Source organism: Thermobia domestica, chromosome 3 (genome assembly GCF_964235325.1).
Source record: "Thermobia domestica chromosome 3, izTheDome1.hap1.1, whole genome shotgun sequence".
In the NCBI taxonomy this organism is placed as follows: domain Eukaryota; kingdom Metazoa; phylum Arthropoda; class Insecta; order Zygentoma; family Lepismatidae; genus Thermobia; species Thermobia domestica.
The window spans coordinates 108056578-108074326 of record NC_137456.1 but is presented as its reverse complement, the minus strand read 5'-3'; the positions used below and the strand labels follow the sequence as shown (position 1 = coordinate 108074326).

The following is a 17749-nucleotide window of genomic DNA, read 5'->3' as shown; positions in this document are numbered from 1 at the left end:
TATGGAAGTTAATAATCATAATACAATGAGACTCAAATGTACAGTATAGTATGAAAAGTGTCATGCAGAGAATGATTAGGGAAAATCCCGTTTTGAACAGGTAACGGAGCAATCCTGCTTTCTTCTTTTCGTAACATTGAGTTTAGGTTTTAAAATCCTTAACTATCCAACGGGGAAATCACCATCGACATTTAAGACGAAAATTATTTTTTGTGCCTGTCTGTCTGTCTGTTCCCAGATAATAGGGCGTATTTAGAGGGGTCCTAACCCCTCTTTTTTTTTTTTTTTGTTAATTTTATAATTTTAGGCGAAATTTATGCATTTCATGCTGCAAGCTAGTTCTGAGTTCTGAGCTAGTAGGCCCTTGCCAAATTTCAGTAACTTTTGTGAAAAAAGTGTCATTTTGATAAATGTTGCTGTACTTTTTCCTTAATGCTTAACCTTTTAAATTATATCACCTATTTTTAGATGATAGGGTAGAATCTTCATTATTCGATTAAAAAAGTACCAATAAGGCATTTTACTTCGTTTTCTTCAAGACTGGAGGTATCTTAGAACACGTTACATATGCTTTTACGCCTTTCTGCGTTGAGGCAGTGTGTGATGACGTCATAAATTTAAAAAGATATTTTTTGTTATGCGTATTATTATTATTTTTTTTTTGGCGGGTTACATTTTGCATTCAGAAGACTGAAATTTTGCACATTTGTTCAGTGCAGCCCTTAATATTTTTCAGATCTCTATGTGGAAACAGCGCGGTCCAGAGTGGCAAAAATGTTTTTAACAAAAAAAGCTTTTTTCGTGATTGTCCCGCCTCAGATGGAGACATATGAATGGTACTGTTTGAAAGGCTGTTCTATTCTGAAGAAAATGATGTACGTACTATGTTTCTAGGTTAAATAGGGATGTCTCAGGAAAAAACTGTTACCTGAGATCCTGTTTTATACGGGAATCTGGGGTATTTGGTGAATATTATTTTTCGCGGGCTTATTTTTGTACCTACAAGATTGAAATTTTGCACATTTACTCAGTGTACCCCTCAGTGTTTTTCAGATTTGTTTCAGATCTCTGCCTTAAAACAGGGGGAGGGGTCCACAGAGGTAATATATATATATATATATATATATATATATATATATATATATATATATATATATATATATATATATATATATACAGTGGCGGATCCAAGGGGAGGGCTATAGGGGCTATAGCCCCCCCCCCTTGACGCTCAGGTTTACACTGGATAAAATGAGCTTCCATCCCGCTTTACACTGGATAAAACGGCAAACTATGGTTTAGCCCCTCCCTTGATCATATCCTGGATCCGCCAATGTATATATATATTTAAACAGAAAATTCCTTTTTTCGTGATTTTCCCGCCCCTGATACATGATGGAGACATTTGAAGGATACCGTTTGAAAATTTGTTTTATTCTGAAGACAATAATGTACAAATCATGATCCTAGGATAAATAGGGATGTTTGAGGAAATTTTTATATTACGTCCGGGTCATCTGGGGCATTGTGGGAATGTTCTTAGCTCATTGTTAAATAGTTTCCTCACCCTTACTGCTCAAGGTAGAAGCTTGAAATTTTGTACACACATTTAGTACACCACTTAGTACTTCCCAGTTGATTTTGAGATCTGTGCGTTAGCACAGGGGAATCCAGAGGGGATCATTTTTTTAAAAAAAATGTAAAAGCCGATTCCTCTGAAAATTTCCCGCTTCAAGGACATGATAGGGAAATGTGAATGTTACCGTTTCAAAAGCTGTTCTATTCTAAAGAGAGTGATGTATGTACCATGATCCTAGGATAAATAGAGATGATGATGTAGCTGCTTGACTGAAAGTCTAATTTACCTTTAAAAAGAGCCATAATTTAAAAGGGTTAAGAAACATTGTTTGGGATTGATATAGGTTAACGATTGGGGATAATTCAAAGTTCAACCCCAATACTTTCATTTAAATGGAATAATTAGCATTTAATACTAATTCCTAATGCTTTTTCTTCAGTTCGCGACTTGTATTATACCAGGAGAAAGATTTGATTTAAATTTAAAAAAATTGACTTAAATCAAAAAAAATCAACAAAAATGATTTTTTTTTAAAAAAAAATCATTATTTTTTTCCACCCTGCTTTATTTTTAGTTCGAAATATGTTATTATACTTTCTACATTGTTATGTAATGCCACCATTGTATCGCATATATTTTATTCTTTCTTTATGAATACCAGTGCTGAAACTGTTTTTGAAAACTTGACGATTTCGGAAGAAATTTAACATTTAGCATTATAGTATTTATTCATATCGATAACCTATTTGTGTCGTTAGAAATTAGTGTAAAATTTAAGGTACAGTGATAATATTAAATATTCAAGCTCAGCCTCTCTCTGGCAAAAGTAATTATAAAAATACAATCTGTTTTCCTGAAATTACTATATTTGCTCTTGAATAAATTGGATGCCATAAAAATTATATTAATTCCAATATTATTAATCCAGTTACAATGTGTGCAAAATTTGTTTTAAAACTTAAAAGGTTTCAAAAATGTTGTAGTTAGACTCTTTCTAGATAGTGTTCTACCTCTGAGTTTGTAACTAGAATTTTAGTTCGCATAACTAGATTCTACCAGCTACTATTATTTGCATCTTTAATTTACGTGTATATATATATATATATATATATATATATATATATATATATATATATATATATATATATATATATATATATATATATATATTCTCAATTTCAAATCACTGTTAGAAACTTATCAAACACCACACATTTATCATGTTATAACGAATTTTATTTAGCATAGCTATTATCTTTGTGCTGTGAATCTAATTTTCAACTCTGTCTACCACAACCAATGTTTCTTATATATATATATATATATATATATATATATATATATATATATCAAAGACTAAGTCTTAAATGTTTACACTATTTATTAAACCAATCTAAAACTTAGTAGATACAATTATTTGGTTATTTTAGTTTGCACCAATATGAAGTTGGATAGTAAGAATATATTTTAAAAATCTTGACATAATTTAGTCTGATCAGTAAAATTCCCCAGTATATATATCCTCTTAAGTCCGCACACTTAGTGCATTATTATACAATAGCTGACCGCATCTGCAGAAATTTCCTTTTGGATGTGTTTAGGTTCCTCGTCATCTATTCTTCGATCTCCAAAATGGAAACAATACGTTGGCCCTCAGGTTAGCTTTGACTTTGGGGAATAAAATGTGGTCAGCCTGTGCCAAATCTGTGGGTGATCTAACACCTTATTTCTGTCAAAATGTTGAATAATAATTACCTTGTGACTTCGCCCGTTCTTCTAGTTGTTTGGTAATTCCCGCACAAATCTTTCTTTTCTTCAAATCCTGAAACACAATCTCATACACTGTACTTTTGTGAATCCTAAGGTCCATAGCAATCATTCTCAGTGATTGTACATAGATTTCATTCTTTTTTTGTCGAACCTTCTCAAAGTTATTATCAGTTCTGTTGACTAAGGGATACTCATCCTTTAATCATCCACCACAAAAGTTTCACTGCCAAAGACAGTTTACAGCATTTCAACGGTTTCTGAAGGATCCTACACTAAACTTAATCGTCACCCTATTGCTTTCAAATCCATGACTAAGATGCAAAACACTAATTTAAAAGTTGCAGCTCACTCAATATATCGACACCAATTATACTGAACATTCAACATGTATGACACTACTAATACATGTAACAAATGTAAGGGAGTACGATTTATTTTCTTACAGTGTTGCCTGTTTAAAATTTTGTACACATTGTGTAAAACTTAATGTTAACTTCTCCGTATACAATGTTTAAATTACGAAAAAAATACTGATGTGAGGCAATGTCAGAAATATTAAACAATTTTCAACTTTCGACAAGTTTGGAATGCTCTTCATATTATATAATTAGGTTTGTTCTTACATAGCTTTCTTCATATTTTTCTTTCTAAAATCAGAAAAATAATTCAATAAGTAAAGTAAGTCAGTAAGTAATTATACCATGAGTAAGTACTTACAAATTTTAGATACACTTTTGATACCAAGTCCATTCTCCTCAATAACTGACGACCTACACGTCACGAAAATAGCTTTATAATAATGTAAGTCATTGTTCAATATCACAATGATAAAGCTATTAGGAATAAATATATTAAATAGCTTATTATTTCTTTAAGGAGACAGGTATGTGTTTCTTCCACAGGGAAAAAGTATTCTAGCTTACTTTTCACTGCAGGTGTCTTAAATTTCGTCTGTTTTCGTACTGCAACACAATATGTCTCCTTAAGCCATTGGCCTATTCTTTTACAAAATTTGTGAAAAGATTTCATTACCTTAACACGAAGGATATATGTTTATAGTCTTTTTTTTTCTTTCTTTCTTTAACGATTATGTTATACTTGTTAATTGAAAACGTTCTGAAGTTTCACTGCTGAACAAGTGTAATTACCCGTGTCTACTATTTTATAAAGGATAAAGGATTCATATAAGTTCATGGTATAATTCCTATAATATACTGTAGATATCACAGTAATCTTCTTTTATTATTTTTTTCCAACTGACGCAGCAGATTGTGTCATATGAAAATGTAATCCCTCAAGAGAAAGTGCACTGCGTGGCTTAGTTACCGCTAATACAAACAAACAAAATTTGATACACAAACGCAACATTTCCACACTAAGAACGAAAATCTCATCCTACTATTTGCACCAAATAGTCTGGAATTAGAAATTCACGGAGATTGTGTCCACGTTGGACCAGCATTGTAGTGGCCATCCACGAACATCGAAGTGATCGTGATTGATTGACTGCCACTAAGCCCAGTTAAGTCAATTTGTTCCGCCGCCAAAGAACTAGATTGTATTGTATTATGTTGTATTTTTCAAATTTAAGTTCTACGCTTCTGTCCTTTTGATTAAAAGAAACTGAGAAATAAATGATGATGACACTATGGGTAAAGGTAACACGGATGTGCGTCATTGGAATACAAGTAAAAACGTGATTCGTCAGATCACATTACCTTCCGCCAGTCAGCTACTGTCCACGTTTGGTGATTTCTGGCCCATTGAAGACGCGCAGCTTTATGTGCCTGTGTGAGCAATGGCCCCTTGCGAGGTGCCCGACTCCAAATGTTCAATGCATGCAGTTCCCGTCGTAATGTTCTTTCGCTAACAGGTTGGAATGGACCTGCATTCACTGTCTGCAGCAATTCCTGTCGGGTTTGAAACCGATTTTCATTCACAAGCCGAGAAACGCGTCTCCGGTCCCTTTCGGTCATGATCTTTTTCCGACCACAATTCTGACGCCGTGTTTCGTGGTCACGTGTGTGACACCACAGCTTGCACACGCGTTGAACAGTTCGCTGCGAAACACCAACAAATCCAGCAACTTCCCTCACCGTATGGCCATGGGCACGGCCAAACACGATTGCCCATTTTTGCCACTCTGTTACATCGTTAATTTTACCCATTTTGACGGACACTGTCCACTTGCAACACACTTGTCTCACTGACTGAAGCTGCCTTATGGTTCCGTAGAAGCAATGCGCGCACAGTTGTGCACGTGACTCGACTGCTGCGCCATCTGTACAGGCTTTACGATTCACCTCTCCTTCTGCACAAGGGTGACTAATTTTTTTGTCCAGTGAGTGTACAAACTAACATCAAATAGGTTGCAGTTTTCTTTTCATAAGATAATATAAAATTAGTAATTTTTTTCCAAGTATGCGTATTACTTCACCTCCTGACGAGATGGCAGGATTGTGCACTTCGCGGACGCTGAACACCAGTTGTTTCAAAAAGCACCTCAGCTCGAGACGTTCATACCGGTGGAGCTGCGAGATGTGAAGAGGTTTCTACGGTGAAAACGGTAGAAACCATCTGAAATTTATCGTGAATTATTCGGTGACAAGTCCACAACATTCATCAATATGTGTAACTAATATGCGAAGTTCAAAGCAGGGCGAGTAAGTGTGTTCGATGAAACCTCTACTGCAAGGCCGCGCATATCCCGCACAGAAACATATTCCATGACAGCACTGTCACCGGTGACAAATCATGGCTTTTCCCCTCGGAACGATAGTGAGTTTGAGTATTATGATGTGGATATATTCAAATTTGCCTCCATCCAAAAATTCATGACAACCCTGTTCACAGGAAAAGTTTTGCTCGCCGTGTCTTGTAAGGGCTAGGATGTGATTCTATCTGATTTTGGAGGAAAGAACAAACGGTCCTCGATGCTACGTTTTGAGCCACATTGGATTGTCTAGGAGCTGCTCTGCGTCAGAAACTCTCACAAAGTTTTTGGAAGAGTACACCATTCTGCATGAGAATGCGCGTCCCCATGTTGCTGTAATAATGTTGCAAAAACTCCAGTCACAAAACTGGGAAATTTTAATGCATCTAACATACACTCCAGACCTATTGGTATCAGATTCCTACCTTTAAGAGTTGAAAGTAAGAACATCACAACCGTGCACCGATGATACAGTGCCTAGTCGAAAAAAATTCTACGGCATGTGAACTGAAAACTTGGTATCACATTCGGACAAATTCAGTGTTAACAGCTACACAGAAAAGTGGAGGAATATTCACACTTCAAATTAATATTTCAGTTCTTGTGAATGCATTTGTTTTACCGTATATATAAAAAAAAAAAGTTGTTGTTTTATTATTTTCCTCTTATATTCCGTTTTACAGACGACACAAATTGTTTTTAAACTTCTGTAATCCCTTTATATGACTTTATACATCATTTACTATCAAATTCGCATTGTTGTTAATCCATTTCTACTATGTAGTATCAGTAATAAACGTTTGGCACAATTAAAATGTGTTAAGTATCACAGTACAATCAACTGAATTTTGATTCCCCATGCTACGAAATATTATTACCAGTAAATTCGAAATGAATGGATTAATTAAGATTTATTTTTTTGTAAATGTAAAAGTAATAAAGTATACTCTACGACAGACAACAATTTATATCAACTGATCATTTATTTATTTATTTCAAAAGACATTATTAGAAAATAGAAATTTATGTTAAAGAGACGAGTTTTGAGTACCCTGTATAAGCAGAGATTACCACGAAAAATAAATGCTGTCACGTTAAACTGGACAAAGGGAATACGAACAAGGAAACATTCAAAGGTAGCTAAAAATTATTGGTGGGTCTCACTTTCCACTAGAACACCTCCTTATTACATAATTTCACCTTACGCATACTGTGAAATTATCCTAATAAGGAATTTCTCCGAAAAAGTGCAATACTCAGTTATAAAGAATCTTCACTGTCACTTAAGTCATTTCTGAATTTTGTAATTGAGCTAGCTGAGTTACAGTTTGAGAGATGAAGTTTACAGACTCAACATTATTTTAGAGCCAAAAAATATTAGATCCATTCTTTTAAATCTGTCCCAGAGTAAGGCATGAATAAGGATGCACTGAATCTAACATACTGTAAAGATTACTGAAGTCTAGGAAATAGGATATACATCGAAATAACTATCAGCATCAACTTACTCAATTAGAATCTACTCAAAGTCATTGTAAAAGGTCTGTATACAGAATTAACATACTACTATGTCCAAACATACCCCACCTGAGACAATATTGAAGCAGAAATATAAGTAATAGTCGAGGTCGCAATATTATACCCTGTGGCAATAAGAATTGTAAGAAATTACTGGCATCGTATATCAAAACGCCTCTACTTTGTGCTTATATTGTGGAATATCTACTCTCTCTTCAACGACCCATATCTTGTAAACAATAACAGTAAGCCGATAACTTAATATTTGCCTTTAGGAAGAAAGCTAGCCTAAAATGGAGCCACACACCACTTTCCTACTTAAAATTACTGAGCTAAATTTAACATAGTGACTTTCAAGAATGTTAGCATGATACCCACATGCCCATCAACTACGTCTTCCCCCAATCACCCATATTCAACACTTGATCTCAATCCCTCCAGCTGCTTTCAAGTTCCATGACTGTTTCCAGATCTTTATCTCGGCCAGTAGGTTGCTTATTAAATATGAAGTTCTGCAGTGATATTAATGTTATTTCGTATTTCTTGTGCGTCCATGAATTATTTGAGAAAAGTTCAGCAGATGTTCCGTAACACAAAATTTATATGACACTCGCGATCATACAGAATAGTACCTGAGTTTTGGAGTAAAATTACATCAGTATAGGTTTAATGGTAATAACTAAAAAGAGACTAAGACCATTAAAGTGTTAGTGTGTTTCATTTACTTATTTATTTCTCTGTAATATATTTGCATACATCTCTTAAGTGGCTGAAATGGCTGCAAAGTCTACTTTTAGTAAATATTCAAACTGAACCTTATTTACACGATTGAGTGTCCAACTTCATAGACTATTAAGGATTATTAAAAAAAAGTTAAGTACATTTAACACTTAATATGTACTTTGTGTCAGATAGTCATGGCTAGAGGGTCTTCCTGAACAATCTTCACTTACTGCTTGTTATTGGAATATATATTTTTAACAACTTTGTAAACATTTGCATATGTATACATTGTTTATATGAATGGATAAAACCATACCGGTATAAGTAACATTTTGGTTAAAATGAGATAAAGTTCATAAATGGCAAATACACCAGTTCGTAAAAAGTAAATATAGGAAATTCCTAAGACAAAGAGATCTAAGGAGAATAATGTTATTTGCCACAGACACATTTGTTTATAATCGCACTTTTCTTACGGGATCAGACAAGTTTAATATATATATATATCTCAGAAACAAAATATATGCACTCACACTGCTATGGTTTTTACCCATTAACATATCAAATTTATATTAATTACAGTAACAGAACATGACAACCTAATGAGTTTCTTTTTGGTAACTAGGAAAAATTTCACGTGTTGATCATATCATCATCATTACAAAAAGATAACAAACAAATATATGCTCCTGTAAATATTCAAATAAATAATCCACAAAAAACTTGATTTTTTTTAGTTTACGAGTAATTTATTGTTGTATATTAGTAAAAAAATAAATAAATAAAAACTTAAATTCCAGAATTAAAAGGTTAAAAATTTATATAGTAAATTTTCAAATTTGAGTAAATAAGTTTGTACAATAAGGTGCGCCCTTGATAATTACAGCTATTAAACAAGTCTTAACAAAAGCCCTTGGGTACGTTTTATCCATGTGATTCTTTTACTAACAACAGGCAACAAAACATATACCATTTATATACAGTATATTTCAATATAATAACTAGTAACTAAATATATCGGGTATACTGCATTCAAGTATTTTCATCTAAGTAATAAACTTAGACTGCATATATATATATATATATATATATATATATATATATATATATATATATATATAATTACATAAGCAGATTTAATTAGTATTAAAATAAAAAAGAATGGAAATAAAGTCAGAAGAATATTGAATCTTTAAAACTTAATTTTTGTATCTTCAATTTATTAACGACTTTTATATAGAACTTTCATTTCTTTTTTCAGTTACTTATTATTCAACAATTATTTAAGTTTGCAAGTACAAAGTTCTATACTCTAATGAGAAAACATTAGGAATGTACTTACTGAATGGTTACATAAATCAATCACAGACAAAATTGAAAATCACAATCAGAACCTGTCAATTTGATAGGAAATTATAGCTGATACAACGAACAGGAAACCTGTTAGATGCTTTGGCGTTTGTGTGTGTGTTTTAAATCAGTTACTACCACTTTACAAGAATCCTTCGATAAAGAATAACGAAAGTTCAAGTAGACCAGAATACTGCCTTTCACACTGAAGATTAAATCGCAAACTGGTTCACAGTTTTAGACAAACAGAAGCTAAAGTATTTCATATTCAAGAAATGCCGTTTTTTTTTTTTTTTTTTTTTTTTTTCCTTTCTTCAAAAATGTGTACTAAAGCCTGCATGGCATCATCTCGGTATCGGAATTGTTGCTCACGTAAATGGTTATTTGTGACCAAACAGATTACAACCGCATGGACCAACGATTGGAAAGTAAGAAGGATAAAGTAGAACTTCTCAACCAATGTGATGATCTCTTCCTTGGTCGCTTTTGCCGTCTAGGTTTGGCGTTGCCTTGAAGGAGGATCCTTCCTTTCCTGTTGACTAGTGCTGGCTGCTTCTGACGCAGTGCAGCTGAAACCTTTTGCAACTGGAACGAGCTCACCTAGCTGTGATGGTTTTGCCACTGTTGAAATTCAAAGCGCATAATAGCAATGCTGGTCCACTAAACACAGTCCAATACCTTATGCTGAATGTTTCGTTTGGGGGCAAATGCCACAGACCAGGCGACGACTTATGATATTTTTTTCTCGGTATAACACACATTTCTCATCATATATCAAGATCTTGTTCAGGAATTGTGCTTTCTTGTGGTGTGACAGCAATGATGGGCAAATATGGGCCGCTAAAGAGTTTGTTTTCCTCGGTCAAAATTCAGCTTCCATGTCTTCCCAAGGTTATGCAGATGCAATCGAATAGTTTCCATCAATGCTCCAGTACACTCACTCACTGATGCCTCTGAAACTGTTTGGCATCTTTTTCGAGCAGTTTCTACAACACTTCTGCTCAATTTGAACTATACAGTATCACAACTCTGAACTGACTGACGGGTGACGGGAACGTCATCAGACGTTATCCAAACATGGGTTGACAACACTTGCTGTTCGAATTTCAGTTCTCGCCACAGCGGTATGAACCTTCTTGGATACCCTGACCAGAGCCGAGCTAAGAGGGGGGAGCAGGGTGGCCGCCCCGGGCGCTGATAGCAAGGGGGCGCTGAACGAGCAAGAAAAAAGAAAAGGGGCGGTAAAAGAGCAAACAATGCGGCGCACCGTAAAAGAATTGGCGCCCTATTAAACCAATACTGTTGTCAGCTTGCAAAGAAATACATTTCGCCCCCGGAAAGCAGAAAGGTGCTAAGAGCATTCTCTTTGATTTCCAACTAAGTGCATATCCTGACTTCTCATTTCATGTTTAATGTTGGCAGAAAGGAGACAAGTTGCAGGAGACAATATGAAAGGTCTGCAATGAAAACTGAATTCTATAGAAGAATGAAAGAATCAGAATTAATTAGTATTTCATTCGTTTTTATGCTCTACTGAGAAATTTGCTGTTTGGCGCTTAGCACCTTTCTGCTTTCTGGTGGCGATTTGTTAAGAATTGTTTTTACTTATTACTTAAAGAAAGTTATTATATACAATTTGTTAATGACAATGTGATATACAAGGTGTTGAGTAATGACTTATAATGTACGCAGGAGGAATCTGTTAAAATCGGAAACGGTCAAAGTCTGGAATACGCATTCAGCGTTGTGATGGTGATGAGTTAGCTTACTTAATCATGTTTTTCTACCCAATCGGATTAACCATGATGGTGAGAATGAAGGTATGAAACTGAGAGGAGTGAAGAGACACGTAAGCTACTGTTTGCGCGGGAATATTAAAAATGAAGGTAAACAAGGGGAATAATAACATATTTGAAAGCGTAGAGTAGGGGCTAAAAGGTTCAGAACTTAACCCAACGAATTTCGTCTTTTTCAAAGACTAATCACTACCAGTGATTTTTTTATTCCATTAACATATGAAATGCTTCCAATTTAAAGGAATTTATTGGGTTCATTTCTCTATCAACTAGCTGTATCACCAGGATGTTTTCTGGGCATACGTATCACTTGTGCTTTGTTTTATCTATCTGCAGACAGACAAAACATAAACCTTCTGAATTTCCGTTATATTTCACAAAATATTTTTTACTGTAAAAGAACTAACTCACTCACTCTATGGCCTATAGAACCCGGAGGTTCAATGCCGCGTTAATAAAGACCCTTCACCGACTTCTGTTCTTACCCAACTGAATCCAGTTTCTACTTTGTATTCCTATTTCTGTGAGATTCATCTTAACATTGTCCTTGTATCTGCGTCTAGGTCTTCCTAATGGACGTTTTCCGATTGGATTTCCAGTCAAAACTTTGAAAGCGTTCCTACTTTCTTTCATTCTCGCTACATGACCTGTCCATCTGAGCCTTCTAGATTTGATGACTAACGATGTTAGGTAAAGGGTATAAATTATGTAGTTCCTCATTATGAAGTTTCCGCCATTCCCTATTCTCGTTCTTCTTGGGTCCGAATATTCGCCTCAGGATCTTATTCTCAAATACTTTCAGTTTGCGTTCTTCCTTTAAAGTAAGCGGCTATGTTTCGCAACAATACAAAGCAACAGGTATGATTATCGTACTATATATTTTGAGCTTCAAATCCCTTGATAGAATTTGCAACGACAAAAGATTTTGAACAGAATAATAACACGAATTCCCTGCTTCCAGTCGACATTTAATTTCTTCGTCGATATGATTTTGATCTGTTAATATTGACCCTAGATACTTGAACGTATCCACTTTGTCGAAAGTATTATTTAATATTTTAACTCATCCATAATTTGCCGTATTACGGTCCCGACCCACTTCCATGTATTTAGTTTTCTCTGCATTTATTTCTAAACCCATGTCCCTGCAAGCGCTTAATAAGATCTCTGCATTTCTTTCTATTGTTCTCCTATCATCCCCTATTAAACTTACATCATCAGCATATGTCATAACCTGGTGAATACCGTTCAACTCTAGACCCTGGTTGCTATCTTTTATTTTCTTTATAGCGTACTCCAGAATAAAGTAGAATAATAATGTCGACAACGCATCTCCTTGTTTCAGGCCATTCTCGACGAGGAAGCTCGTAGACAAGAATTTTCCTACTCGGACTTTATTTTGGAATTCGTTTAAAGACATCTTAATTAAACGCACACCTTAATTAATCGTATCACTCTTAACAGAATCGAGTCTCTAAAATCAATAAATAATTGATGTACCGGGATATTGTATTGCAATTTCTTTTCGAGTATTTTTCGAATGGTAAATATCTAGTCCATAGTTAATTGATTTTGCCTAAATCCACACTGATAATATCCAATAATTTCATCTGCGTATGGGGTCAATTTTGCTAATAAAATGTTTGAGAGGATTTTATAGGATGTTAATACAAGAGAAATGCCTCGATAACTATTACAATCAGCTTTGTCGCCTTTCTTGTGAATTGGAACAATGATTGATTCTTTCCACTCTTGTGGCAATTCCTCCTTGTTCCAGATAAGGAGAATAAGTTTGTGTATCTTGTTTCACATTTTTTCGCCTCCAGCTAAAATTAACTCAGCCAGAATTTCGTCTACACTCGGAGATTTGTGTTGATTTAATTTCTTTATAGTGATTTCCTCTTTCATTCGGTTAGGTTCTGGAATATACGGTTCTGCGGTGTAAATTTCTCCTTCTCCACGCACATTAGTTTATAGTTGCGAGTTAAGCAAATCGTCAAGGAAATCTTTTCATCTTTTTAAGATGCTATCTGTATCAGTGAGAATCGTTCCGTCAGCTTTCTTTAATATATACGCACGAGGTTGATAGCCTTTCTTAAATTCGTTGATTTCCTTTATACATGTCCCGAATATTTTTGTTTTTACTATTATCTTCAAGTTCCTTAATTTTAGCTTTCAAAAAATCGCGTTTCTTTCTTCTAAGAGTTTTAGAAGTTTCCCGCCTGATGTCTACAAAATTTTGTATAGTTATTTCATTCGGATTTTGTAGCCAACGTAATTTTGTCTGTTTCCTCTTGTCTACTAGTTGAATGGATTCCTGGTCGAACCATGGTTCGTTCCTACGAATTTCCGCGTGTCCCAATTTTTCTTTTGCTGAAATTTTAATGCAATCTCTGATTTCAATCCAAGTATCCTCAACAGTAGTGCACTCCGAATCTTCTAAAACCGAGAATCTGTTCGAAACTTCAATCTGGTATTCCTTTCTTACCTGGCTCTCTTCTAATTTCATTAAATTACATCTCTCCGTTTTCAGACATTGATTATTCAACGATCATATCTCTCTTATTATCGCTGCTACCAGGTAGTGATCAGTGTCACAATCAGCCCCTCTAAGCGACCGAGCATCAATTATACTAAACTGCCTTCTTTTATCTACTAAAACATGATTAATTTGCTTGTGTGTTCTTCCATCTGGCAAGGTCCATGTGTATTTATGAACATCGCGATGTGGGAATTTTGTACTCTTCACGATAAGGTTTTTGGATGTTCCGAAGTTCACGAAACTAATACCGTTGTCATTACTAAACTTATGCAGACTTTCTTTCCCTATAACCGGTTTGAAAATATCCTGTCGCCCTACTTTCGCACTGAAATCCTTTAATAAAATTTTCATATGGTATCGCGGGACTTGGTCGAATACCGTGATACTTCTTAAAAAGTGTCTTTTATATCGTCATCCTTTGGTCGAATACCGTGATACTTCTTAAAAAGTGTCTTTTATATCGTCATCCTTATCTTCTGTTGGGGCATGTACATTTAAAATAATAATATCACACCACCGACCCTTAAAAGTAATAAAAGAAAGTCTATCATTAACAAATTCAATCTGTTTAATTGCTGATATTAAAGAAATCAAAATTAAAATGTTATTTGTATGATCACATACAGAATGAAATTGTAACAGTTCGTACTATTATTACTGGAAATTAATGCTGTCACCATTTTCGAACATTTTGAAAGCACATAGTTTCTATTGTATTGAAATTTCATTTCTTATCAATAGTATGAAACTTTACAAATAGTTGTACTGTAAATTTCCACAACTGATCTCCAAGTATTTCTTTATGCCAACCAAAGGTAGTTTTGTCAAGTTTAACAAAACGTCCAAAATATGCTTCTTGAAAATAGCTTTTATTTGTAAAGGAATACACAATGATCGTTTTTCGCTGTTGCAATGGTCTGTCCAAGCACCTTGAAAAAATAATCAACATAGTATAATAACAAAAGCTGTTTCTCTTGTATGCAAAAGCTTGGCGGTGAGTGTAGGGGGACGCTGAATTCTACTTCGCCCCGGGCACCGAAATCTCTAGCTACTTAGCTCTGACCCTGATACATCACAATATAAGAAGGAAATCCACTGTATTTTGAAAGTTCGTATATATAAATTCTAATGTATCTTAATATCTTACAATATCTTACATTTTGAGCGATTTGAGATTTCATAGAAGATATTTAATATATATATTCATGTGTTGTGAGAGTGCGGTATTATCAGTGCGACCATAAAATTAGTTCTACTATCAGCAATCAAACAATGCTTTAAATCAAGTGCCATATATACAATTTATCCAGGTTTCCCCTTTATTTAAGTTAAATTATTTTTCTACTCTGACTTACAAATTAAGCAGTTTATGAAAAGAAAATACTATTTAATCAATAATAGAATGGTTCTTAGAAATAAAGTTTTATAAAACATTAAAATTTAATCTTTTAAAAAACAAACAGAGATGACAATCGTTAAGTGTCACATGCACTGCAATTTCTATATTTATTTATTATTGTGAAACTGAATACTCAACAGAATCTGCCTTGAATACATATTTCATTCTAGCATGAAATAATCCGCACTCCATGTTAAAATACCACCTTAATAACACCAATCACGAAGTCAAACCATGAATAATGGAATGATCAGTTAGCTTTTCTTGAGAGCCAAACGTCCGTCCACAGATAGTACAAAAGAATGGCCTGCTTGGATTATGCAACTGCATATGGCCTTTCAATGTTGATTTCCGATTGAAACTTTTCGAACATATATGGCAGCTGAATGGTTTCTCTCCTGTGTGGATAAGAACATGTCTCTTGAGATCACCACGCAAAGCAAATGGCTTGCAACACCACGGACACACATGCTTCTTTTTATCAACTTTGTTAGCCTCACGAACCGATAAATGCACATCAGTGTTTGAAGATTTAATTGGACTGAAAGGAAAGTAACGACGAACGATTTACACTCATATACATATAAACTCTTATATAACAGTTCCCGCAAGGTAAAAATTTCTCTTTCAATGACTTCAAAAAAATCAGTTTTCTCTGCTTCGTACTTCGTATTTGCTAATGAAGCAACATCTAAAAATATCACTTCAAAAGGCCTTTCCAAATTCTGGATGGAATCGAACATTGAAAGAAATCCTTATTTTACCTTGCGGGTATTTACAATATTAGCGTGTGCTACAAATTTCTGTTTGATTGGCTTAAAGGTTTAGATTTTGAGGTTTGAGTATAGTTCGTTTAAAACTTGTAACACAGCCAAATATGACAATTTGAAAGAGGTCACTAAATAACTTTTAGGATTTTTAGAAATGAAATTATTATTTTAGACTTAATTGGGATATGTTGGGATGACTGAGATCACAGCCAGATAGGACTCGAATAACTGTTTAAAATATATTATTTTAATAGTAATGACACAAAGTTTTAACCATTATAGTTATAAAATTGCAAATGTAATGTAATCTAATTAGTTGTATCTCCTGCGACAAAGTTCTAGTTTTAATAATTTGACACTCTTTACATCAATCTTTGACTATTCGAAATCTTTGAGTTTTACGTCCCACGCTTATGCCGGTTAGGCTAAAGGAGACGGTGATGATGAGAAATTAATGAAATGGTGGAATGAAGAAAGTGGGAGGAAAAGGAAGAACCCCGAGAAAACCCACGAGCACAGTGTTTGTCCACCACAAAGTCCACACGGCGCGAGCTGGGATCGAACCAGGCATCCCAAGCACCGGAGGTGAACGCTCTACCATTGAGCCACCGCGCCCCCTCTTTGACTATCCGAGCCAACCTTCTGTAAGATCTTGCCCTTTTTGAAATTCATAAATAGCTTAGAATTTTTTAGCTGCAGCATAGCGCTTAGCTCAAACCTAATTATCCTAGTTATGAAACACTTTATGATTTTTCGTTCAGAAATATTTCTTATTCTTGTACAATGATTACTACCTTCTTTATTTATTTACTTACTTGAACGTAACTTGTATAAACTAACTTTTTACACAATCTTCAAACTAAATTTACAAATATTAATTTTAGGTACTTTATAATATATACGTAATGAACGATTAGACTTAGGGAAGGCTCGAAGGGAAAAGTTTTTTGTTAAAAAAAAATACTATTTACATTATATATCACCGTAATATAATATACGTTACATTAAATCAACAATCACCGGGTACAGAAACTGATACTATGTAAATTACGGTCAACAAGCTGATACATAATCATTTAATTATTAATTGTTATGCACGATTAATTAATAATCGTTGATTCACTCCTCAGAAAATATGGAGAATGCGCTAATAAGATGATGTGTTGGAGAGCAAAAATCCTGTTGGTGTCCTTAGATAAAATTAGCTCATGAGTGACTCCTCCGTAGCGCGTCTGTATGTCCTTCCTTGTCAATTGTCTGTATGTCCTTGTCACCCTAGTCAATATATATCAATTTTCACAACTAGATAAGCTCATTCAAAACAATCTAAAAAATTTTCAACGTAATTGCCATAGTATACTCGTACCTATAGGGTGGCCCAAAAGTAGGTATACAGTACAGACTGATCAGCTCATAGCATTTTATATCATTTCGTATTGTTATCCTTCAGGTAGACTTAGTTTCTTTACTATATGTTCTTAATGTGTTTTTACTTACTACAGGGTGTCTACCAAGCAAGCATAATCAAATTCCCTGACTTTCCCTGACAAAATTATTTTTTTCCCTGACTCTGTCATTCTTTTTTTCTT

At 34.4% G+C, this 17749-nt stretch overlaps 1 protein-coding gene across 16 annotated transcripts in view; it reads right to left on the bottom strand.

The window, feature by feature from the left end:
* LOC145680653 (uncharacterized) overlaps nucleotides 1–17749 on the bottom strand; it is a 197969-nt gene that overhangs the window by 137567 nt on the left and 42653 nt on the right. Inside the window, exon 4 of one of the 16 annotated variants that reach the window (XM_081751423.1) lies at nucleotides 12705–15931. The exons of the other annotated variants lie outside the window; for them this stretch is intronic. Within the exon in view, the coding sequence (XP_081607549.1) occupies nucleotides 15610–15931 (322 nt within the window). The 3' untranslated portion in view covers nucleotides 12705–15609. Of the gene's footprint in view, nucleotides 1–12704; nucleotides 15932–17749 lie in introns of those variants that run through there. 16 annotated transcript variants of the gene reach the window in all.